Raw genomic sequence first — 24,413 nt, 5'->3', positions numbered from 1 at the left:
CTTCACAATTCACTTGCTAATATCTTCCTCAAGCTTTGGCTTTAAGGTGCTGCTGGGAACATCAAACAATGGAAGTTGACTACACTAATCATATCCTGTCAAGCAGCTGGTGTGATACTATGATAATAGATACCACATCCCAAGTCTTCTACACTTTAGAAATGAGAGCTCAAATGCATAGTTATATTTAAGTGGTGTTACAGCTACTACTGTTCACCCATAAGAGGAGATACTTACCCAAGACCTGAGGATACTCTGAAGAGCCTCAAAGGATTAGAAAGAGGCTGTTAACATATTACATATATGATCACAACCCTCCCCTCTGGAATCTGACACTGACTTTGATAGTTTCTGCTTCTCTTATTTCAAAGAACTGAAACACTTTTTGTACTCTCTACATTTTCTAAATTCTACCGGCAGATCTTATGCTCCTGAGAATTCATAGGCTTCCAAATCCCTGCAAGACATTCTGCCTTAAACACCACTGGCTTGTTTGGGTCAGGAGTCATGCCTGTGACAACTCTATCACTGCCTTCTGGAGCTCCCAGCTCCCCAGCATGCTCGTGCGTGCTTTGCAGATGGGGGAGGGTAGCCATATGCCAATGCAGTAGCAATTTCTGACTCACAGTCAAAAGCATCCAAAAAAAGTCAGTATGCAGGATTTTCTGCCATATGGAGGAATTATTATTTGGATTTTTCCTCTAGCTGTATCTCATTAAGCAAAAGAGAAAGAGAAAGGGGAGGACATTCTTTTCTTCTTTACAAATCTTGTCCCAGAGTTCATCTTCATTTGATAGACAGTGTCCATTCCTGGTACCTAGAGCAGAAGGAAGTTGTAAGAATCCAGGTGATTGAGGACAGTGTTCTGTCCAATTCAACAGGTTTTCGTTAAGTCTTTTATACTTTGAATATGGCTTCTTTCAGGGAAGAGGGAGAAGTATTCAGAGAGCTGGGACTGGTTCTACTTGGCTTGGGAAGACCACAGTAGAAGTAGAACCACACGTTCCATGAAGTCTGTAATGCTGTGTTCCAGTAAAGCGATTTTATTGCCTCCGCACACTGCAGCCTTTTGAAGGTGTCACTCAGAGCACTTCCCTGGTCCTTCTGTGTTCTGCAGTCTGGTTTTTTTCAATATGGGAGGTTTGTTTAATCTGAGACTTCACTGAGATTTTGCCTTTATTTTTTTATAGAAACTAATGTGGCATTAACATAACACAGGCATTTGAGCTTTAACTTGACAGAGCTGATTACCGTGACTAGGGTACAAATGGGAAAGCAATCAGATACATGTTTAAAAGTTATAAAGGTATAGAAACCTCAAAGCTGCTCCGCTTCTTTACGGTCTTCTTCAATGTATAAAGATGTTAGGAGGAAAAAGCCTCCTCCAAAGACACCCACAAAAGCACAGACAATGAAGCTGTACTGCATGCTCCAGAAACTCCACTGGAATGAGTGAGCATTCTTGGCCTGGATTGCATTGGAGATCTGGGGGGATAAACACAGCTGACATTAGTCTGGGAGAACACCATCATCCTCTCTTGGTTTAATAAGTGTGTTCCTTGAAAAGCATAAAACTAAGCAGATAAGGATGACAAACCTGCTACCAGCATGAGCAAACCCAGATCCCGATGTACATCACTGCTGTTTGGCTTCCATTTGGTCAGGTAATCTCATGTTCTTTTATCCCTCCAGTGCCTCTAGTCACAAGCGTAGGAAATACTGCAACCAGTGTTTATAATGTTTGGTAAACACCAATTCATTTTGCTATTTTCTAGCCCACCTTCAGGTAACTAGCACAGGACAGACATTTGGCAATGACCTTTAGCATTTCTTTATGTAACTCACTAACTTTCTATCTCCCTAATCAGCATCAAAGGAGTAGAACCAGGGGGTTAGCATAATACAGGCACAAGCAGCAACACTCATTATAAAGGGAAGAGCTGGAAATGACTTTGAGGCAAGGGTGGAGTCTGCTTTTGAGCCAAAAGGCATTTGAGGAGTCATGGGGTGAGATGGTGAGGAAAGGGAAGAAAAAGCTACCAGCAACTGCTTTTTGCACTGGCTGGAGGATGAGGTTGTAAAAGCTATAAATGATACACATGGGTTTTGTTTTTGTAGACACAAAGAAAAGCTGATTGCAAGCAACTCAGTAACTCTTAAGCCTAAACAAAAGGATGAATGTTGAATGCAGTCATTTTTATTCCCACATTTGTTCTTGATGGTTCGAATATGCTGTGAGACTTGAAATACACAAATATGAGACTCTTCAACCTTTGCTGGGTTTAGTATGATTATTTATGACAGTTTAGGTAGATAAGAGCAAGATCAACTGTAAATGGGCACCTAGGGACTACAGCAAACATAACAGCCAAACTACACACCTAATGCATTTGATTTTAAAATGCTTAGTAAGAAAATTGCTGGAGCACAGAGGGAAGAAAAACAGCCTCTGAAGAAGTCTACTCCTTGGCTCTCCAGGCAGTTTTCAAGCTAAAGGGTTAGCTGAAGCGCCTTAGTAAACAATAGCAAGATGCGAATGCAGAAGATTTAGTGTTTAATCACCAGCTGACATGGCAGAAGCATTCCAGAAGACAATGTTGCGCTCATTGCACAGGACCCTGCTTGGACAGACAGCAGGCTGATTCCTGGATTTCTTGTCTCTGTTCTTTGCAAAGTTGCAAGGTTGCCTGAGGTTAATCTCATCGGGATAAGCTTTTTTTGTCTTCACACTTTTTAATTAGCTACTTAAGGCAAGTGCACACAAGGTACTGCATGAGACGTGTTCTGCACAGTTATCGGGGCATGCAGCAGCACCTGAACAGGAAGCCCCAGTTCTGCCCGTGCCTCAAAGATGGCAAAGAACAGCGGAGAGGAGATACAAACATTTTAATCTTTCAGGCAGGAAGCATAAATCAATGCAGTAGTATTTCAGCTTTTAAGGTCCCTCCCATTTTTGCATATCGTTTCAACCATTTTTCATGACACAGGGATGTCAGATATTACATTTCCCTGTGCATACAGGCAAATCCATGCCAATAGTTTCCTAATACATATCCAAGAGCAAAGTGGTCTCTTCATTTGCCAAAAAGAAAACAGCCAGAGGAGGAATCTCTTGGGGAGGGAGGGCTCTTCTCTGCAAGGCAGATTACACAGTTGAGATTCCAGTTTTCACCCACCTGAGGGCAAGGGGAATCTCCTGGCTGGCTGGAGCTGCAGCTCACTTAGGCATTTCTGTCTGGCCCTAACACTAGCACTGTGAGCATGGGGCAAAGAAAGAACAAGTATTCCTGAGGTGAACTTGTTAAAACCAACTTCCATATTAAAAAAAACCTTTTAAACAACAATGACTCTCTCTCCCATGTCCAGTAAAGCAGAAAAATCATGGTCAGTGATCAGTTGGCTACTGTGTGCGGAGTTACTGTGTCCTGAATCAAAAATAATGAAGGAAGGAAATGACACTGGCAGACACCATCCACTGGAATGAAAACCAAATGCAGTGCAAGAAGAAAACAGTTCTACACTGCTTTGTCCAGAAGCTTTGTCTTTACTAACATCATGTAAATGTAGGAAGGGCAGAGAAATCAGGTCTCAAGCAATATCAGAATCCAAGGTGAAGGTAATTTGAGATCAGAGCTTTGAATGCCAAGTACTATCGAAAGGCAGCTGTTGCAGTCACTCTTGTTCTGATTTTCAAGAGACCATTGACCAGTTGCAAGATTTCAAACTTCAAGATTTGAACTAAGAGTCTTTGGCTTTATGGTATTTGATTAATTTCCATGAAACACCTCAAGAACTTAGCAGAAAGTGCTGAAATCCAAGTACAATACCCATGACACTGTCTTGGCAAAAATGTGTGTTTCCGAAAATGGTTGGGTTTCTACACACCACATAGAACTACTCACACCTATAGGTATAGGATAATATTCTACACACCTGCAGTATCTCAGGAACAGAAGTCTCATGCAAGTAGAAATGTTTAGAGAAAATGTTTCTGTATTCTAGTATCAAGGCCACCAATTTGAGTAATATCTAGTTTTGGACCAGGAAGTGCCTACAATTCTGTGAGTGTCTGTCTTCCAGTTTGTACAAGTGTTACCCTAAGGAAAGTTCAATAAGCAGAGAATTCACTTACAATGCCAATGAGGTATGGGCTGCCTGCATCTCCCAGCAAATGGCTCACCAAAATCTGCAGGGCAATAGCTGTAGACTGCCGTCTTGGTGTCACAACATACTGCAACAAAACACAGCCCATGAGAGAGTGGATGTTAACAGAGTGAATCTCATGAATGCCCAATATCCTAGAGATGAATATACTTGGTTTTATGTATTTCATATTCAAACACTGTTTAACAGTTTGGAGACAGAGAAGTTATTCTGAGCAAAAGAGATTTGGATGTTTTGTTGAGGAATAAAAATAACATTCAAGAAAGCAACGTGAGGGGGAATGACAATAAAGCAGAAAAAACCTGACTCCCTGCCTCCCTTTGTAGTCTCACAGCAGCTTGTATGGGTTCACTTGGCCATGCAACTAACAGCAACCTTCAGCCAGTAACCCTTGCAGCCATACTGATCTACTCATAAGGAGATTCAGCCTCTGAGAAGAACCTCTTATGACACTGCACCAACAGGCATGGGGGAAATGGGGGTACCTGGAACCTGAAGGAGCTGCCATGACTATAAGGAATGTTGGCTGAGACCTTGCACATGAAGACAGAGGCAGGGGACCCAGCCTGTCAGACCAAGAGGCAGCTGATGGTGCTTTGATGACAGCAGTTTGCTGCTTGCCATTGGATAGCAGCTGAGATGTAGCCACTCTAGTAACAATCCCTCAGACTGATCACCTTCTCCCAAACCCCTAAAAGAGAGGGTCCCATTACTTCACACATGGCAAACATGTTTCATAAGGACACTGCAAGTATAACCTCCCAGTAAGCAAGGCAGCCACAGCACTTCACTGCATATTATGCAGTTGCACAGTAGATACCTTCATGTTTACAGCTGAATGAGAGGCACAAAGGTTGCTATGAGCAATGCATCCTGATGTATTAGCCACAAAGGAAGAAAGTCCTTATCATTCAGTGAGCATCTTGCTTTGTCTTCAGCTCCACAGGTTGCAGGATAAATGAATTCCTAGCTACATTGTCTGGCTAGTAGTGCCACATGGCAAGAAAGAAAAGTCATTTTCATGGGGAAATAAGAACATGCACGAGCAAATCCAGGCACGTTATCAGAAATCCTGCTAGCTAACACGGGAAAAAAGGCAAAAAAAGAAATTACTGTTGTTATCTACAGCATCCTTCAGTCAATGCAATAGCAGCAGTACACTGAACCCACGGGCTTTCAGCAGGATGAAACACAACTCCCAAATAAGATTGCCGCTGAATGAGCAGACGAATTCACAAATTCACCTGAATTCCATCATTTTCCCGATAAAACAATTAATAACATTAAGAATTCAACAGATCCAACCCAAAGCAAACCCATGGCAGGGTCTGCTTTCAGGAGGAACACACCACTACAGAGCTCTGTTCCACCACGCCACTTGCTGCCAGTTGATGTGATACTGCTTGTACCTAAACCCAAAAGATTCTAAAATGAATTCAAATGAGGAGTGCCAGTCACTCAGGAGACAAGAACTTCCTCCTCTCTGGATTTACATGGATCCAGAGCATGGCAATGACATTCACAATTGATTTGTTGCAGGCTGCAGTATGATAAGGCATTCCCTAAGCAAGGTGAGACCTGAGTGACTGAACTGCATGAAAGCTCCTTGCAGAATTTGCAGTTGTGTTCAGCAAGGAACTGAAGGGACATGCTGATAGGAATCACCTGCCTTCCTTTCCCCATCACATATCAACAGTATCTAACTCAGGCATGTCACCTTCCTCTTAAACAATGACAGAGGAGACAAATCAAATGCAGATGTAAGAGTTCAAAGAAAAGCGAATTGAGAAATTCGAATGAGTGTTGTCTGAACTGATGAAAAAAAGAGTGTTAATTGTAATAGTGCTTGGATCTGTTGGGAAAACCCAGTGATTTCAAAACAAACTGAAACAGAAGCTAATAAAACATTTCAGTTTGGAGCAGTGGTAGTTTTTCTGCACCTGGTCACTGCTTCAAGAACAGCTCTAGTCTCACAAGGTAATTGTTTCTGACCATTCTTGGAGAGTCAAAGAAGAAACAAATGCCTCTTGCTCCTGGCTGGGTGTTTCAGCAAGCAACCACTCATGCTGACTGCAATGTTCTTCACTGGAATTCCAGAGTGCAGGAAATGGACATGTAGAGAGCAGCGCCAGGAAAGAGTAATTTGAGAACATAACACAATAGGCAATATCAGCAGTGCTTTGCTGGAGAACCATGAAATAGAAATTGTTTCATTCCTTCATCTCAATCAGAATGTAAGGAAAGGTTCTTCAAGCTATGAAGTGTGAGGCTAAACAGGCTCACGGCAAGAAGGCAAAATCAAGCCAGTGAAGGGAGAGCTCTGTAGTGCTTCACTAGTACATTTTGTCACTAGACAGTGCTATATACTCTCACTTCCTTTTACATGGAAGACTGTAATAGAGGTACGAATTTCATCTGAATCAATACATCTCCTTTCTGGGTTTACAATGAGCTTGGACTACAGCACCACCACACCAATATTGTCACTGGAATTTTGGCACAACAGTTCATTGCAGCAGGGATCACATCGCTAACGTTAGCACGATACCAGTAAGGGTACTCTTTCTAAGAGTTTGTTCATTTCTTTCTAGAAGCTGGAGATGCAAGGTTATGAACAATATTATGTTGATAAAAGCTGAAAACCCTAAAATATATGGAAATAGTTTCACAAGCACTTACCAACAGTATGTCTGTCACAACAGCCCAGTTTACAGATAAAAACAGCTCTCCAAATGCAATAAAGATCTGCAAAAAGAAGAAAGCAGTGACTATACACACTGCACTGACCTTCTTTGTTGTGAAGACGAAAGCAGGCTTACTGACTATGCTTACCTCTGTATGAGCTGTTGTACATACCCACCTACTTCCATACGTCTCTCTCTATACTTACAAACACTAACTTCATCTTAAACTGGGGAGAGGAGCCAGAGAAGGTATATGGGTTGCTCACAAATCCTCAGCAGAAAAGCCAAAATAGGAAACATACAGCACCCTCCTAAATAAACTATAATGAAGTGCTGAACCCCAGAAGAGGAAAGCAAGAGCCTGTAAAGAGAAACATTCAGCACAGGGTTTAAAAATGCTCGAAGATCTCCCTTTGGTTGGATTTCAAATGAAACTAGTAGAACACCTCCACGCCAGTGCAAGTACTCTTAAAGGCTCCTTCAGAGACAGAGCCTCAAAGCCCTGGTGCTCTGTGAGAATTCCCTAATTCAGCATAGGTGGAGACCCAGCCATCAGGAAAAGAGGCAGGGCCCCCAACAGTTCTTACAGCTGTGGTCTGAGAAAAGATTAACCCTTTCAGCCGGCCCTAGACATCCACTTGAGCAGGCTATACAGACTAATCAATGCCTGAGGAAAATATTAAAGCTGCACTATTGAGCTGGAGCAGTTCTAGAAAGCAGAATCTATTCAGTGACACAGGCCACAGAGTCAGATGGCACCTAGGAAATAAAAACCATTATAGCAGCAGGTGCCAGCATCTCATTTGGAATGGTCTTGGTAAGATGTTGTATCTGGTTGATGAAAAGGCACAGCAGCAAACCATCGGATGCTTTCAGAGGGGTGGCTTACACTCTCCTAAGAACCAGACCTGTTGTACAGCTTCCTGTGATACCCCTACCTCTCCTGTGTTTCTTGCCTGTACTGTTCATGGGGTTTCTTCTCCAACCAGCCTGGAGAAAAAGTTCCTCAAAGTCCAGAGATATTTAATATAGACCCTTACCCAGACACCTTTTCCTAAAAAATGCTTTATATAGATTTTCTAATGGGCAGCTGAACCTATTCCTCCATCCATGATTACTTTTCTTTAAGTTTTATAAGAAATGTCACTGGTTTCATATACTCCATTACTGTCTTAGTTCTTGGATTTATGCATCCCACTATCACAGCCTTTCCACTGGTACAACCTTCGCAGACATTGCCTTTGAAGAGACAGAAAGCAATCATTCTTCTGCAGTTCCATGACTGCTGCAATAACAGTCTAGAAACCACAGAAGCAATGCTGCATGCCAGCTGCATGGAAAGCAAGTGACACACCTTTTATTAGGAAACTTTGGGCCAAACACAGACATTGCCTTTGAAGAGACAGAAAGCAATCATTCTTCTGCAGTTCCATGACTGCTGCAATAACAGTCTAGAAACCACAGAAGCAATGCTGCATGCCAGCTGCATGGAAAGCAAGTGACACACCTTTTATTAGGAAACTTTGGGCCAAACACAGACATTGCCTTTGAAGAGACAGAAAGCAATCATTCTTCTGCAGTTCCATGACTGCTGCAATAACAGTCTAGAAACCACAGAAGCAATGCTGCATGCCAGCTGCATGGAAAGCAAGTGACACACCTTTTATTAGGAAACTTTGGGCCAAACACAGAATGAAATGTGTCCGTTAACATGGGTTGCAGTATCACACAGCTCTGCTTTTTGCCAAGCCACGTGGCAGTAAGGACCAACAATGTCAAATCTTGCAGCCATCAGAAAATATTTGCCCTTCATCCTCTTATTTCAAGCTCATACTCTCTGAACTATCTCAGAAGGCCCAAATTCATCAAGGACCTTCCTTTCTTTTAGCCCTACTTTTAGCCCTGCTTTTAGCCCTGTGCTTCCATACAAACAAACGTTCAATGTGCTATTGCCGCACTCAGAATTACAGCCTGTGAAGCATTTGAAGCAGCAAAGCTAGCAAGAGATAGTGTGGCTCAAAGTGAAACAGGAAGGAGACAAAGAACAAAGAGATCTACTTAAATCCTGGCTGATACTTTAGATGCAACAAGATGCAAATATGACAGGTAGAGCAGAGGTTCTGAAGACTTCCAAACTGTCCCTAGACACCACCAACAAAACAGATGACTACCTGCCCCCATACATCAAATGAGAGGTTGGCCTATCTCCCTTATAGGAATCTTGTGATGTTTATCTCTTTTATAAAGTGTCTCCAGTTTTCCTTTCTCTTTAAGCTTTTTTCCAAGTTATTTATTCTCCACAAGCCCCTAAGAACAAGAGCATGTCATGCCTAGTGCAAGAAAAGAAAGTAAAATTCGTCTTTAGGAAATAAGTTATGTTTTGAATCTAGAGATTGAAGGAATAGGAATTAATGAAAAGTTATCCATTATAAGAAATGCGCCTCAGAGCCCAGACAGAATTGTGTTATTTATTCCATACAGAATTGTGTTAACATTAGAGACACCACTTTGTTAGCTTGTCTTGTGTGGATTGCAGTTGTTGGGTCACCAGAAAAATTTAATCCAAACAGTTTTGGAAGGTAATAAATCATTCTACAGATTGTACCAAGATATTCTTTTTAAAACCAATACCAATTTTATACTTTCTCCTGCAGAAGAAATGCAATAGGGTTGAATAGCTGGTATTCTAAGCCATCCAACTGCAAAACAACTGCAATCAGTACAGAGGAGAGAGCTGTATGTTCTTTTCTCCAAAACAGTTGGAGACATCCTGGAAGTACTGTGCTTGATTAGGGAGAAGGGCTGAGGATGGCAGGAAAACAACACAGGAATGCTCTATTTAAAGTCTATCCTTCTGTTCCTACCATCTCTCAGTATTCCTCATGCCATCTCAAGCTCTTATTTTAAATTAATATAGAAAAAATTAATATAGAAAAGGTATCCATTAAATTTGTGCAATCATGTTTGTGGCGTGTCCATTCCAATCAGCTAATTGTACCTAGAAAAGACTGAAACATATTCTATTGCTGTCACCTTCACTAGGATCCCCAACTTTAACAGACAACACTTAGTTGGTCTCCAAGTGGATAGAACCACTCTCCACACAAGTTGGTCTCCAAAGGACACAACCAGAACAATGGCCTGTGATTTTGCTTTGTACATGACAGTTTACATTCATACCTAAAGCTAATAAGAGGAGAATTAGATTGTAATCACTGTCAGTGCCAAACACACATTCTGCTTTTAAACTGTCACACATCTCAACAACAAAACAGGCAATCAGTATGGCTGGACCATATATGATCAGCAATTTCTGTCTCCTCAAAAAGAACCACACCAGGCAGAGACAATAGCTGCAGAATGCCTCCTTCAAAGGCAAGCTGCAGGTCAAGACTGCGTCCTGATACAGCATTACCATCAAAGGTGAGCCTGTTTAAATCTAAGTTACCACAACGCAAAATACCCACCCAGTCCCAGGGTTCAGTCACAACTTCCCAAAGCATCTGCTGCACTGCAGAGAGCACGTCTTTAATCTTGTTTCGGAGACAGGAACAGATTTAGACTGAGATAACAAAGCCAGGTAATTTTTCTCTGTCTTATCAAAAGTAGTCTTTAAAATCAAGAACTGGGTGTCCAGAAAGAGGAGAGGAATCTCATGGCCTTTCAGTCCATCTACGCCAACATGTTTCCATGTTAACTTGAGAATTCTCGTGCTTTGAAACATTTCTTCCAGCTTTGGCCATAGCTGATTAAACCTGTCTTGTTCCCTTTCATTATCCACCCAAGCCAGTGGAAAGCACCACACAGAAACCCTTGTAATTGCACACTGACGCACGTAAGCTTTTTTGCTTCAGCAGCTTCCGTGCAGTGAAGTGATGGAGACAGGTTTGCTAACGTCAGTGTGCCTGAATAGACACACTGACTGTGTGTGTGAGACTACTGCCTGAGTAGACAGGGACTGGGGAGCCAGATTCCTGCTCGTGTCCTACACAAATGGAACATTTGTTTCAGTGGGACCTTCAGATAGACACACCAGCTGGCATGCCACTCCAATTCTCACAGCAGCCTGACTAGTGTCAGGTCTTGTTTAGAAAGCAAGGAGAGACATGGCTGGTGCCACAGAAGGCAGTGGTTAAACAGCTGTAGTGTAAAAGTGCTACAAGAATCAGACACTTAGATTATGTACAGTTTATTACCACTGCACATTGGTGACATTATGTCTTGCAACACCTGAATCAAGCATATCAAACAAAAGACAAAATGGCAAAGTCTCTGGTTAAAAGACCAACTGGTGTGTCCATGGGAAGAGACTTAAGGAACACAGTTATCCATGTCCCAGTTCAGAATTTCCTTTCAGATAACACCCTGCTTGAAAACAGAATGCTGTTTGCAAGGAGAGAACCATTTCAAACAAACTGCTTTTTATCACTCCTAATAAAAGGCATGTTTTGGTAATTCAAACCCAATATACTGATTCCCTCATCTAACACTGGAAAATGAAACTGTTGTTCCCCACCTTTAATGACAAAAAAAGAATTGAACAACATAGTCTGAGCTGACAATGCTCCGAGAAGCAGCAGAAAATGGCTAATTCTTTTGGCACTGGGATCTCCACTCTTGAATCTAACAGTAATCTTCAATTTCACATTTTGCTTTGTGCACACACACTCAGACATGCAAATACATTTGTTTTTTCCCTTGGTTTAAAGGTGTTTTACCAGAGGAATACACATTCCTAAGGAGTCAAAAGGAAAACCTCTGTGAGTAAGTGTTATTCTTAGAAGCAAAAAACCCTGCAAAGTACCTTTTTGCAGAGAACTGCTAATTACTGTAATTAACTTTACTTGGATCCCTCTTATTTATGTTAATCATGGTAATTGTGGCTATGCAGTCACAGGAAAAAACCTTGGAGTCTTTCCCTCACTGTTACAAGATTATAGTTAAAATAAGGTTTACAGTCAGCTCCCCCTCACAGGGATCTTTTGGAACTATTTGTCATTCCCAGCAAGTTTCTGTTTTTCCCTTTTTAGTAAGAACAGAATTTAAGTGATTTATACTTCACTTTGCATTGCCAAAAGCTTGACTTTGAAGATCAGCTGGTGATTTAGCCCTTTGAAGGGGATGGCTAAATTATTCTTAGCAAGAACTGTGTGTACTGTACAGTCACAAGTACACTAATCTTTAAGTATTCAGAGAGCAAAAATAAATAAGAATACTAAATTAGGCACATAGCATTAAAAATTAACATAAGACTGAGGCTTCCTCTAACTACATTTTTGGATAAGGGACACTTGCTTCATGCAGGTAACTACAGAGGCTTACTATTCTCTTCTGTAGTGTGGGCAGACTGTAGGTCCTGAGGCCAGTTTACAATGCTGTGCCTGCCCCCAGGATCCCAGAAGACATTTTGCTAATGACAGACAGATCGGCACTTACAAAAGTGGCAAGGATGCTCGTCTGGGCCACCATCAGAGCTACGTAGAGGCACAGAGCAGAAATGAACATGCTTGTGGCACAAATCAGAGGGTCAGCTTTATTGTTTATCTTCCTTAGTCTTCTTGCTGCTTCTGCCCCAGCAATGACACCCAATATTCCTGTCCCAATGGTGATGCCTCCAAATATCAGGCTGGTGACAAAGCAAAGGATGCAGTTGACACAGTAAGACCATACTGTGGGGGAAAAAAATGGTGTTAGCTTATACCTGTAGTTACAGAGGAATCTTTAGTGGGGAACTTGAATTTCATTCCATTTGATGATCTAACCCTCCCACTCCTTCTAAATGGATTTCATCCCAGGCCTCAGTTGAAGCTATGCCTCTGCAACTGAGGCTCTATCCTGTGAAGCAGACATTTTCCCAATTCTAGAGTAGCTGTTATGCACCCACGCTCAAGGAGGACTCTTCTCAGTATGACCTGGCTTGGACATCCAGTGATTTAGGAGACACAGTCATCTTGGTTACCCTGTGAACCAACCTACTCAGTCATCCCTAAAACACAGATGGAATAACTCTGTATCACAATCTGCTGTCTTGGAAGAGATCCTATCACGTGGAATTATATACATCAAAATTATAACCCTTTAGTTAGCTCAGCTGAGATGAGTCACTTCTCTGACTATGGGAAACACCTACCACTTCCCAAAAGAGTTCAAAGAGTATGGAATAGTTAACTAGTGGGAGGTCCACCTAGTATTTTCTAGATGCAGAATTAGAGATGTCATTCAGCTTTGTGTGTCTGCAAATGCAAATGTTCTCCAACAATGACAAGTTCATGTTTTAGAAGTATGTGTTTGAACAGCTTAGAAGATTCTGCTTCCAAAGGGACTTCCACGGATGCTTTTCTCTCTGTCTCAAATCAGATCCTAATGACAAAGCAAGTCTCTTGCATCAAGACCAGCAGTGCCACTGGTTGTTTAATGCATCATAATTCTCCTGAGGCAAACAGGGACAGGAGAACTGTGTTCTGAGCACAAGTGCTTCTAAATATTTCAGAGTGCTACATGATAAGATCTGTACATTTTCCTAAGCTTTCTTTGACTGCAAAGCAAAGCAACCAGCTAGGATGTGATCTATTCCTTTAAACTACACTGCATCTACTTTTTAATTTCTTTGTGGCTGATTAGGAAGAATTCGGTAATTCTATAAGAAACAAAAAATATTGCTATACAACATAACAAACTTTAAGCATATTTGTACTGTCCCTGTAAGTTCTTCAGGATTCTGATCCATCACTCACTATAGCTTAGTAGTGAATATATAGATTGTCATGAGAATTTGTCTTAGAGGTTTGTCCAGGAGAGGCAAGTTCCAAGGTGACATTAATTGATTGAAGCATTCGTGGAATGCTGTCTGATCTCTTCAAAACTGTCTGCACAAAGACCTGTATAAAAACTTCCTACTGCCTATTTATCTACCTTGAATGGATTGAGACCCAAGTCAGCTGTGGTGTCATTTGAATTTGTCTTTCCAGGGAGTCTAAGTGACACAGCCCTGATCCTTAAACAAAGCCTGCAACTGCTGAACAGCCAGAGGGGGAAACGTCCTTAAAGTATACCTGAGCAGTCTGGGACTATGCAGCTTAGTTCTTCCAGCACCATCAGCTGCAGGTCTGACATGGTTGGTTATATTATGTTTCTTTACATCCCCCTGGAATAAGAGTCTAAAATCAGCCTTCTGCTGCTTCTGGCACTAGTTTATGCCAAGGTTATTTTTAAAGCATCCTGTAAGAAGCAGTACATGAGGTTAAACTATCAGGTGCTCCATGAAGCCCATGTCTGCTCTAGCAACGCTACTGTGGAATAATAATTCAGAAGGTGGATTAGAAAACAAAACATAGACTAATAACTTCAGCTTAATAAAGGAAGTATTTAAACTATATCTGTTAAGAGAAACAGCCAAACAGATTAAACTGTTCAGCTTCCCTTCTCTGCCTACCCTCCGCCAGACTCCTGAGTTCCCTCCCTGCCTCAGCATTATTCACTATGAAGTAACATGCCAATGGTGGCATCCGTGGAAGGACAATTATATTCCCATTGAAGGAGCTGTGGACGACTGTTCAATCCATCTGGTTACACTACAACTCAGAAACCACTTTTGAGCTGAGTCAGTTATTCCACTGTAGAAAAGCAGAAGAACACCATTCCCAAAGGACACACTCAAGATATGATTACTGCTTTTCTCCTTAATTGTCTTAACAATAAAGAGAATGAAACCTGAAAAGACAATGTAGTAAGCAGTTAGTTCTTGGAAATCCATCATGAAGGCAGAGAATGTAACCAAATTTGTGATACCTCCAGGAGAAAGGTAGAGACACTTCTATGGAGGCCACTGGTAGGAAGTCAGCACATAGAAGCATCCCAGTGCTCACTGTTATTGAGGGTAGCCATGAAGACTCAAGAGGAAGACCAAATACATGTTTCTACTGTGGATAACACACTGTAAGGAAAAAAATTCTCTTCCTAGCTGAGGAAAAGGAATCTCAAAAAAACTGTATTATGATTACTTTAAAGTCCTCTCCTGTTGTGAATTCCCCTTGCCCATTGAACACTTTATACTTATTCATGAATCTTCCTTGATCTGGACAGCGTCTGTAAGCAGAGCTCTACTGGCAGTTACTCACAAGACCATATTATCCTGTTTTGATGTAGTGATGTGATACTACATCAAATTCATCAAGCTGCTTTATGCTGGGAGTCACAATGACCTGGCCAACACAGCAGGAGTTGTAAACATGCACTAACAAGAACATAATAGGAAAGCTACAAAACCATAGAACCTAAGCATAGCTAAATGGGTATTTAAGTAGCTTGGGGTGCACAGTCCATTGTCAACTGGAGTCTCCTTGCTAAAGCTGCCCCTATTTTCCCCTCAAGAGTTCGTGTTACTGCTTCTTTCCACTTTATTAAATAGGGCTGGTGACATCTTTCCAGTTAACTGAGTGATTGTAAACAAGCAAACAGAGTGTCTCAGCGTCCCTGGAAGCAATGTAGTATAACATTCACACCCAACTGCCTTCACAAGAAGTGTTCACAGTCACATCCTACCTTTACATCTACCGTCTTTGAAACAAACTGGGATTTAGCCCTGTGAAGTGTTCCCAAGTGTGTTTCCACAGCCGTGTGCACCTCACCTGTTAGATGAATTGCATATTTCTCGGAGGCACGGTGACACAGTGCCCTGGATAAGCTGAGCCCTGTAAAGAAACAGCGGTACCCACATTCCCAGGGCTCCAGTAACAAAGGCCATGGCAGTCAGACCCAGCGAGGACCAGACAAAACTCCAGCTGAAAGGCAAAGAAAGAAACGAGAGATATTAGAAATAACAGGGTGTGAGGTATAGAGACAGCCTACCTCATTCAGACCTCTTATAATCAAAATGCAGTCCCTTGAAGATAAGAACTTTGATGAGGCTTTATCTGTGAACAGGGAAATCCTAATTAGAGTGAAGAGTATGACCTACTGATTTAATGTTAAATCCCAGTCCTGGTCTGCTGCAGATTTCATTGCCAACTTTTGCTGAAACAATTGCTGTGAAATTTTTGATAGTAGAACTACAACAGCTGAGAGTGGGCAAAAATGTAGTGGCTTAGCAGGTAAATGGAAGTGTTCTATGTGCAAGTCTAAATGCCTCAGGATGGTTTTGTTTGTGTAACCAGTACAAATGAGAGTAATATCTGGGTTTTCCAAACTGTCCAGACACAGCAGCTGAAGCGCTCCTTAACTCTGCCCGAGCCTAAAACCAGACTCTTAGGCTACACAGCAAGTTAGCAGACAAAAGTTCTCCTTTTTTAAAACTGTCCAAATCTTGCCTCTTTCCCACCCTGCTCTAGGAGAGAATTAACTTTTTACTGGCCTCTTTCTGGTTAATAGTTTAGGAGAAAGTCCCCTTTGAGGTCAATAGGGAAGTATGAAATCTTAAAACTAAGGTGCTACACATCACCAGATGACCATCAAACTAGTGTATTCGTTAAGATATGAACCTAGTTCTTCATTTTCTAGAGATAAAGGGCCCTTGGACTTGATTTGAAGTGGAACCATCTGGGTTTTGGCAGTATGTTCTTATGCTTTGGAAATCCATTGCTAAAGAAAAATTAAAATCTGTTTTTACTACATTGCAGGAGGTTGTAAGGAACATCTTTGTAGGAGAGCAACTTTGACGATAGTCTAGTTGTTGAAATGTCAGAAATGTTCATTTATGATTCAGGAAACTTCATTTTTACTCACTTCAGCCTGTACTGCCTACAAATTGTGATCCAACAAACTGCACCTCCAGTGTACTTGCTGTTCTGGCTGCAAGCAGGATGCAAATCTAATTGTCAATTAGAATCCCCTACAAGAAGAACACTCCGCAGACAGCCAAGGTCCCAGGAAAGCAAGTGTTTAAACCAAAAGCGTTTGAAGGGGAGCCCGTGGAGCAGCCTGCGGGCACCGGCAGTGCAGGGCCGGGTCTGGCGCAGCTGCACAGCGGCACCTGCTGTTCCCAAACCGGATCCAGCTCTCCCTCCCTGGCCCTGGCCAGGCATTTCCCGGACTGCAGGGTAACCGGAGAGGGAAACCTGCTGCAATCTGTATTTTACTTTGTCCTGCAGGTCAGCTGATGTTGATTTTAATTTTCCTATGGTTAAAAGCAAGAGGCCATCTGCCAACCACAGGTTAGCTGCTCAAAACACACATACAACTACTTCATAAACCAGATTAGGGTCCTACAGACCCTGAGCTCTTTTATCAGAGGCACAGAAGGCTCATAAATACCATAGGAAGACTGCTTGAACCATGCTGATCCAACCTTCCTCGGGCACTAAGAATTACAGATAAAGTCACACTGCAAATTGTGCACTTTTACTAATCTAGCTTACCCCAATGTGTTAAAGCAAGAGGGAAGGCAAAACTTAGTAGAAAGTAGAGCTGGATTTAAACAGGAGCACACTCCCATCATAACTCTGCCTCCTTCCCTCTCCTCAAAATATCCTCTTATCTTCTCCTCAAAATAGGAGAATAGCAGAAGCGAAGAAATTTTTGATCTCCTGTGTAGTATTCCTGTAAAAGAGTGGATGGTGTTTCAAGCATCTTGTACACAACATGCGACACAAAGGAGCTGAGTGGGATTTGATGACCGTATTTCTAATAAGGGAATGGTCATTCTTCAATGGAGGGGACCTTTGTTGCTAAAATCACTTACTTCTTGGCAAGTGAGATGACATCCTGACACCAAGTAGTCTTGGCAGTTCTGTGTACTCCTGGCTTCTCAGCTGCTACTTTTATTGTGCCAGAGATGCTCAGTGCTCTGTGTGCTGCTGTCCTTCTCTGGGTCCTGTGAGGGACCAGCAGAATCAGAAGAACCAGTGCTAGACCTCCCATGCAAGGAGTTATCTGTAGACACAAGCAAGGCTGGTTAGATCAAGGATACCTGTGGAGTGGAAAGTCCACAGAACTTCAAATTCAGCATTAGAATTACAGATTAGAGAATTGCAGCTATACTCAGAAATAGATGTGACTTGCTGTTTGTAGTTCATATTTGTAAAGAAGAGTGGCTTTGGTGATGTATGGTGACTTTGGAGGAAGAAAGATCTATTAGATCCTCCCTCTGCATCATACAGATACATGATTGCTCCCTCTGATTTTGGAGAAAAACATGTGAAGAAAGAAAATTGTACTGTAATATTCCAGCCACAAAAGCAAGAATCAGTGATGCAGCCATCGGTGTTATCCAAATAACTTCAGACTGTTATTCCGGAAAACATTCTTCCCCCCTCATCATGTATCTGCTAGTTAATTTTATAGATAACTTTGGAGGATCTGGCAGAGTACTTCCAAAGCACTAGGTGTTCTCTATGGAGAAACATCATGATGACATGACCAGAACAGAAGATACCTTCACATTCCTCTATTTGAGGAGGTCTTGATGCACAGACAACCATTCCAAGTGTGTCCTCAGGTAAGAGGCACATCAGCACCTGCCTTGGCTGCTGTACGATTTAACCTATGCCTCTTTCATTCTGCAAGAACTAGGCTAAAATCTTTCCCTTGTCCTGCAGGAACAAGAGAAAACACCAAACTCATGACCAAGTCCTCTAAAACACCAAGTTCATGACCAGGCAGACAGTAGAAGGTCCTTCCACTGTTCATCTTTAACATGATGAACATAAGTAATCCCAACCCCAGGGATGATGCTGATTTTACAGTGAATGGCTCAGCCCCACAAGTGACAGTGAGTAACTCACCCTGAAAGCCCAGTGCCAGTCACCAGTGAGACCTGCCATGCCAGCTGCTAGGGCATAGCCAAGACCACTGTAAGCAACAAAAAGGAGTAATCAGTAGGCACCAAGGAATTCTTGCTGGCTGAAATGACATGTCTCGCCAGCTAAGGAGAGCACAGAGAAGTAGTCTGTCAGAGTTTTCAGAACAGATAAACAGAAAAAAGCTCATGGTCTGTGGTAAACTACTTGCCAGCCAGTATTAATAAGAGAGTCTAACCTTCTGAGAGCAGACTTGAGCTGGTGGCAGTAATGTCCCAGATTCCACTTGGAATAAATATTCTGTAGAATGACACTGCAAACCCAGACCAGACAACCCATAAAGCAGTTTATTATTGGCTCTTTTCTGTGCTAGCCACATGAATAAAACCCTGCAGGAATTCCTGTAGTTTTAATCTGCCTTTTGGGCTCAGCTTTGGCTGCCTGCTTTAATAAAGAGTATGTGTCCAAGCCACTTAAAAAGCCCTTCTCCTCTTCATCAGACACTGTCAATTTAACTAAAAGAGAAGAGGGAAGGGCCAATTCTTCCTTGTGAGGCATTTAATGGGGGGTTCTTGACAAATTTGTCAAGTAAACAAATATCTGAAAGCTTTTGTCTTCCGAAAGCCAGAAATAAATCACCTATCCCCAGCCACATATTTCTTTCAGAGTTGATTCAATAGTTTATTCAAAGACTACAGGTTTTCAGAGTTTAGATTCTCTCTAAAACATGTTGGGGGAAAAAAAGCTATTTTTTCTTCAAAGTAAATAGAGAAATAAGCCTAACCAGATCTATTTAAACATGCTAAGCAAGGGACAAATCCTTTTGCAAGAGCCAATCTACATATACATCAAAATACATCTAATAAAGGCTCAGGCTATATTGAATGGCTGGTGTGGTCAGTCAGAATTTCAAAAGGCAGGTCAGTTACTAGCAAGAAAACCAACCTTCCCACTGGAATGAAGATGTAGAAGACAGACAGCATTGTGGTCCTTTTTCCTTCCTCAAACAGGTCTGCAATGATGGTAGGTGCTATTGTGGAATAACTGGCTGTGCCAATGCCAACTAGTCCTCGTGAAAGAAAGAATATCCAGTAATACTGCAGGGAAAAGACATATCACAGTCCAAAAAAGCCCATGCAAAAAAGAACATTTACTCTTAAAGAGGTGCAATTTAGTGAATCAAATGTACCAGAGGAAACAAGAATTCAACTGCCTTTTGCATGTCTGCATTCCCTCCACTCATGCCTGCTTCTCACAGCACTGGGACAGCACCCCACTGCTGTCCTTTCTACTTTCTGCACAGCAGTGATTCCTTAGAGGGACACCCAGAGGGAACGACAAGATGTGGTCAATGGAACACAAGGTTGCTGAACAAGCTGCTACACTGTAAGGTCATGGTCAACAAATATTCAGGACAAAACTAAGATCCCATCAACTGCAATAGTAATGGGTGGGTTCTCCATTGCCTAGGCTGAACTCCAGCATCCCATAAAGCTTTCCTGCATGAAGCCTCTTTAGTCCAGGCTTGGGGAGCAAGCGCTCATTGATAGATTTTCCACATGTAATTAGATAAAGACTATTGACTCCTGCAAGACATATGCAGATTATTTTCATAGGACTCTAAAAAAGCAACATACCAATTCACTGATGAATGAACTGCTTAATGTGACACCAGACCAGAAGAAAATACCAGCTCCAAGGATGATTTTCCTATTGTACCGGTCACCAAGGTACCCAAAGACGGGGGCAGCCAGCATGTAACACAGGATGAAGACTGAAAATCCAAGAAGGACCAAAGACAACATGGGTCAAATTATTTCCCTTGTATGTACTCCTCACCCCTCAGACACACTCAGGTTATTTGGGGGGCAGAGGTTAAAGGCTGAGTTTGTAGAACTAGTAGGTAGATTGATATTTAGAAAAAGATGAATGTAGATTACAATATATATATACAAAAATAAAACATGTGGAAATTGCTCAAGTTCTGTATTTCTTGAGAAATTTGTACATCTTTAATTATTCACATAGTGTGGGATTCCTGAAGTACTCAACTCCAGTCTTCCCTGAACCAAAGACTTCCAGGTTTGCATTACGGTCAGCCTGCCCACAACTGGAAGTGAGCAACACCACACACAAGTAGGAACTAGAAGAAATGAGTAAGTAGACTGTGTTTTAGGAACAGGCCACATAGATGCAAGGCACAGCAAACTATCCAAACTGAAGAGATTTTATTACCTGTTTGCAGCAGACCTGTATCCCCATCACTGAGCTTGAAGTATTTCTGTATGTCTAACAGGATCCCTGCAACAGAGTCAAACACTGAATGATCCTGCTCATTCCTTGTAATTCCCTTCATCTGCCAACTCAAAGATTTATTTCAAGAACAGGGCTTGCAAGAGCTGCTGCACATTTAGCTTGCTAGTATAGATGTAAACCATGACTCTACCACAAGTACAGATACACAGAGAATTAAAAATCTTTACCACTAGAGATAAAAGTCATGATCTTCCACTACAGAGGTCTTACAAGAGTCAGTTTACCCACTGTTTCAATTGCAGCTGTTCTGTTTCTTTTGTACCATGAGTACATAAGCACAGAAACAACTTCCAGTTCAAACCTTAATGGACACAAGTGGAACAAAGCAGTAGCAAAGTTTTGCAGCCAGCTATCACCATACAGCTAATCCTAAAACATTATTATTGACCTTAAAATGTTAAGATTAATTGAAATTCCTTTTGTTAAGAATAACTGTTAATATTTTCTGTATATACAGTATTCAAATTAGTGCGTGTTGGATTTTTCAGGATGCAAATGTCTACAGCCTTCATTAGCCAAGGGTGGCTGAATCAGCCCATAGCCAGGGAAATACTACTGGAATTCACATTGTGGTCCCAGTTGGGCAATTCTGTTCATATTTCCATGACAATTTTGCAGAGATCAGGTGAGATATAGATAACTGGAATTACCCAGTAACATTTTTAGTGGTGACAATGACAGAGAAACATCACTAAAAGCAATCATTTCTATTGGTGATAAAAGGCTGACAGAAACTCCATCTTGATTTCTAACCATTCAGTAGCTGTGGAAAAAGGTTGGAAGAGTTGTCCAAAGCCAGAAGTCTCTCAGAAGAGAGTCACACAAGCAACAAACTGAGGGAACATCCATGGGTCTGGCACTAATGGATGCATGAATGCTCTTGAGACAAAAAGGTCATTTTCATCTCTACATCATGCCAAGGCTGCAGATCTACCATCTCACCTAGCTTCCATTTCTGCATTATAATCCTAAAACCAAATAAAATAGCAGAAGAAACTGATGTGAATAAGTGTAGTCCTACTCTGATATTGAACAATATAAATTAAAAAAGAAACTTCTCATGCAGCTTCAGTTTTGACAAAATAGTCAAAATCAAAACATTTTTAAAAGGATGAAGCCACTCCTTAAGAAAACAAGTTGTGTGTAAATTGTCTGCTTTGTTCCCTACAGCTGATCTGCACACAACAGAGCTCAGGGGGAGGTTAGCAGGAGGTCCCTACTCTGTTCCTACAGTGTATTTTACACTCAACTCCAGCAGACAAGTAGCTTGTTTTCTGTTTGAAGATTGATGCAAACTCTGTCAAAGCCTGTGAGCAAAACTGCCCGGAAACCACAAGTTCGTAACTGCCACCAGCTTACTCTTTAACAAATACTCAAGCCTCTCCCTCACTTCCCTGTTCACTTACATTTTAAGAATGTACTCATCCACATGGACAGCCAAGGCCTGGGCGCTATCCCCACCTCTGCTCTTGAGTGAGGTACCTGTCCCTGAAGGTACCTCACTCAAGAAACTGAGCATATTAACAAGTAGGCACTTAATAAGCCTTCTTGAAAACTCTAAGCTCTTAGCATGTACAGGGACTAAAGAATAGTTCAAAGCTTGGAATGAGCCATATGACAGCTTGCACTTAATACTTCCTCCCAGCAAACCTGTTCTTGCTTGAAGATATTTTCATCCTCTCCTGTCCCCTACCCTTCACAAAGTCACTTGACAACAGAACTCGTACACTGAAGTTTCTCACTAACAGTCCTATAGTATCATTCAGCATGCACTCCTACTTGTTTCCTTCTCTCTTACATGTGTGGTTAAGAAGTATTCAAAAGAAAATAAGCTTAAACTCCTAAACCCACCAGCCTCTCAATGTATAGAGATACTGAGTGAATATCTTATGTTTCTGAATGGTCTTAGTAGTAAAAATAATGAGCTACTGTATTGTCACTACATATTAATTCCAAATTTAACAATCCATCCATTGGGTTTTCTCCAAAGTTTTGAAACATTTATGATTTGCAGGCCACTCAGAAGTAAGATACAGCAAGCTCACAACAAGTGTTTCCTCTTAATTTACAAATCAGATCCCTGGAAGCATGGTAGATGCTTAGGAGTGATGCTAAATGTAAGAATTGACACAGGCCACAGTTTACATAGAATCCTAGACTTGTTTGGGTTGAAAGGAACCTTAAAGCTCATCCAGGTCCAACCCCCTGCCATGGGCAGGGACACTTTCCGATAGACCAGGTTGCTCCAAGACCCATCCGTGGGAGGAAAAACTCATTGATTCGCCACCAGTTTACTAGGAGCAATGCTCTGCTGTTATGGCTAGGTTTAAAAAAAAAAAATAATTAAAAATCACATTTTGGAAGAAGGATATTATTTATTAGAAAACAAGATGTAAGTTTAGTAGGCGATGCTTAAGGAAGTGGGTCTCCATCCTCTTTACACTCTTCATTGCAGAAATCACACCACTGTCAGGTCATGAGGAAGTTAAGCTTCCTCTCAACAAAATTGCACAAAGACAACACAATTTTTGTACTTTTAATGGGGAGAATGGCATCACTATTCTTCACATAAAGGAATGCCATATCTAATCTAGTAGAGCAAAAGAATTCCTGGTAAGCTGCTGTATGCAATAAGGGGAAGCTTCTTAGTCAAATCTCTGTAGAATCCAGACGCAAAAATAGACTAGTTGCTCTCTATGCTAAAGTCTGTTTATAAGAGACTAAGATTTAAAAATACAAATCTTAAGCATTTAACAGATGTGATGTTTATAAGCATTCTACTAACCATTAGAAACCAAACCATCATTCATTGGTCTTTCTAGATTTATAATTGCACATTTAATTCAAAGTATGACCAAAAGGCTAATGCAGATAAGTGAAAAAGATTAAAGACAGAATGCATATCCTTACTTTAGAAAACATTTGTAACTATGGCATAAGTAGAGCTGTTGAAAATTTACATTTCTTTTTCCTCAGAAGCAGAAAACAGGCTCTCACCTGGTACAAGGAACCAGTCCATGAAGTTGATTAAATTTGTGTAGCACAGCACAGCAGCTATCAGGTAATCTCTCTTTGCTGGACCCTTCCTTGACACAGACACAATTGGACCTTGTCTCCCATGTGCTGCAGTAGCTCCGTAATTCTGCTCCTCAGGAGGTGGCTGGGACTGTAAGCTTGTGCTTTCATGTGCGCTGGGGTTGTGCATATTTCCCCGTGCAGAAAGCCACCATAGATGAAGTATCTCCTTAGCAAACCAAGCTATGAGTCAGTTGTGCTTTGGGGCTATGAGGAACTTCAATCACTACGGTCATTTCCGGCTATGAAGCCCGACCACTAAATACTGAAAGGAAATGTTCCTTGCAGTACGAAGGACTTTACAGAGAAAAAAGTTGCAGTCCTGTGTTTTTGCAAAAGCAAAAGTGCTGAAGTGCTATACCCTGAGGACAAGGAAAAGTAAATGTAAACAGCAGCAAAATATTCCATTGCATGTCCAAGAACTAAAAATGCACAACTTTAC

General features: G+C 41.5%; 1 protein-coding gene across 3 annotated transcripts; it reads right to left on the bottom strand.

Moving 5' to 3' along the window:
• Positions 1 to 661: 661 nt before the first annotated feature.
• SPNS3 (sphingolipid transporter 3 (putative)) lies at positions 662 to 24,138 on the bottom strand. 3 transcript variants are annotated; one of them, XM_030472867.1, is made up of 12 exons: positions 23,894 to 24,138; positions 20,816 to 20,881; positions 20,218 to 20,354; positions 19,526 to 19,677; positions 18,566 to 18,632; positions 17,524 to 17,714; positions 15,476 to 15,628; positions 12,285 to 12,474; positions 6,844 to 6,909; positions 4,133 to 4,231; positions 1,317 to 1,485; positions 662 to 817 (listed from the first exon to the last, which is right to left on the bottom strand). In XM_030472867.1, the coding sequence occupies exons 1-11, from the start codon at positions 24,099 to 24,101 to the stop codon at positions 1,318 to 1,320; spliced, it is 1,497 nt and encodes a 498-aa protein (XP_030328727.1). In that variant the 5' UTR covers positions 24,102 to 24,138; the 3' UTR covers positions 662 to 817; position 1,317. The 3 variants fall into 3 exon arrangements, with proteins under 3 accessions (XP_030328727.1, XP_030328726.1, XP_030328729.1); XM_030472866.1 differs by having other exon boundaries at positions 662 to 1,485; XM_030472869.1 differs by lacking the exons at positions 662 to 817; positions 6,844 to 6,909 and having other exon boundaries at positions 1,159 to 1,485.
• Between the last annotated feature and the right edge of the window lie 275 nt (positions 24,139 to 24,413).

Source organism: Strigops habroptila (assembly GCF_004027225.2).
Source record: "Strigops habroptila isolate Jane chromosome 13 unlocalized genomic scaffold, bStrHab1.2.pri S16, whole genome shotgun sequence".
NCBI classification, from domain to species: domain Eukaryota; kingdom Metazoa; phylum Chordata; class Aves; order Psittaciformes; family Psittacidae; genus Strigops; species Strigops habroptila.
Note: the sequence above shows the minus strand (reverse complement) of the source record. Positions and strands in the feature narration are given on the sequence as shown.

What these genes read in the sequence shown, in the direction of transcription:
- SPNS3 (XM_030472866.1), bottom strand. Translation starts at nt 24,101, where the DNA reads ATGCACAACCCCAGCGCACATGAAAGCACAAGCTTACAGTCCCAGCCA. An exon ending in GTTCATTCATCAGTGAATTG is followed by an intron (nt 19,678 to 20,217) that starts GTATGTTGCTTT and finishes TTTTCCCTGCAG; the next exon opens with TATTACTGGATATTCTTTCT. An exon ending in GTCATCTCACTTGCCAAGAA is followed by an intron (nt 15,629 to 17,523) that starts GTAAGTGATTTT and finishes TTTGCCTTTCAG; the next exon opens with CTGGAGTTTTGTCTGGTCCT.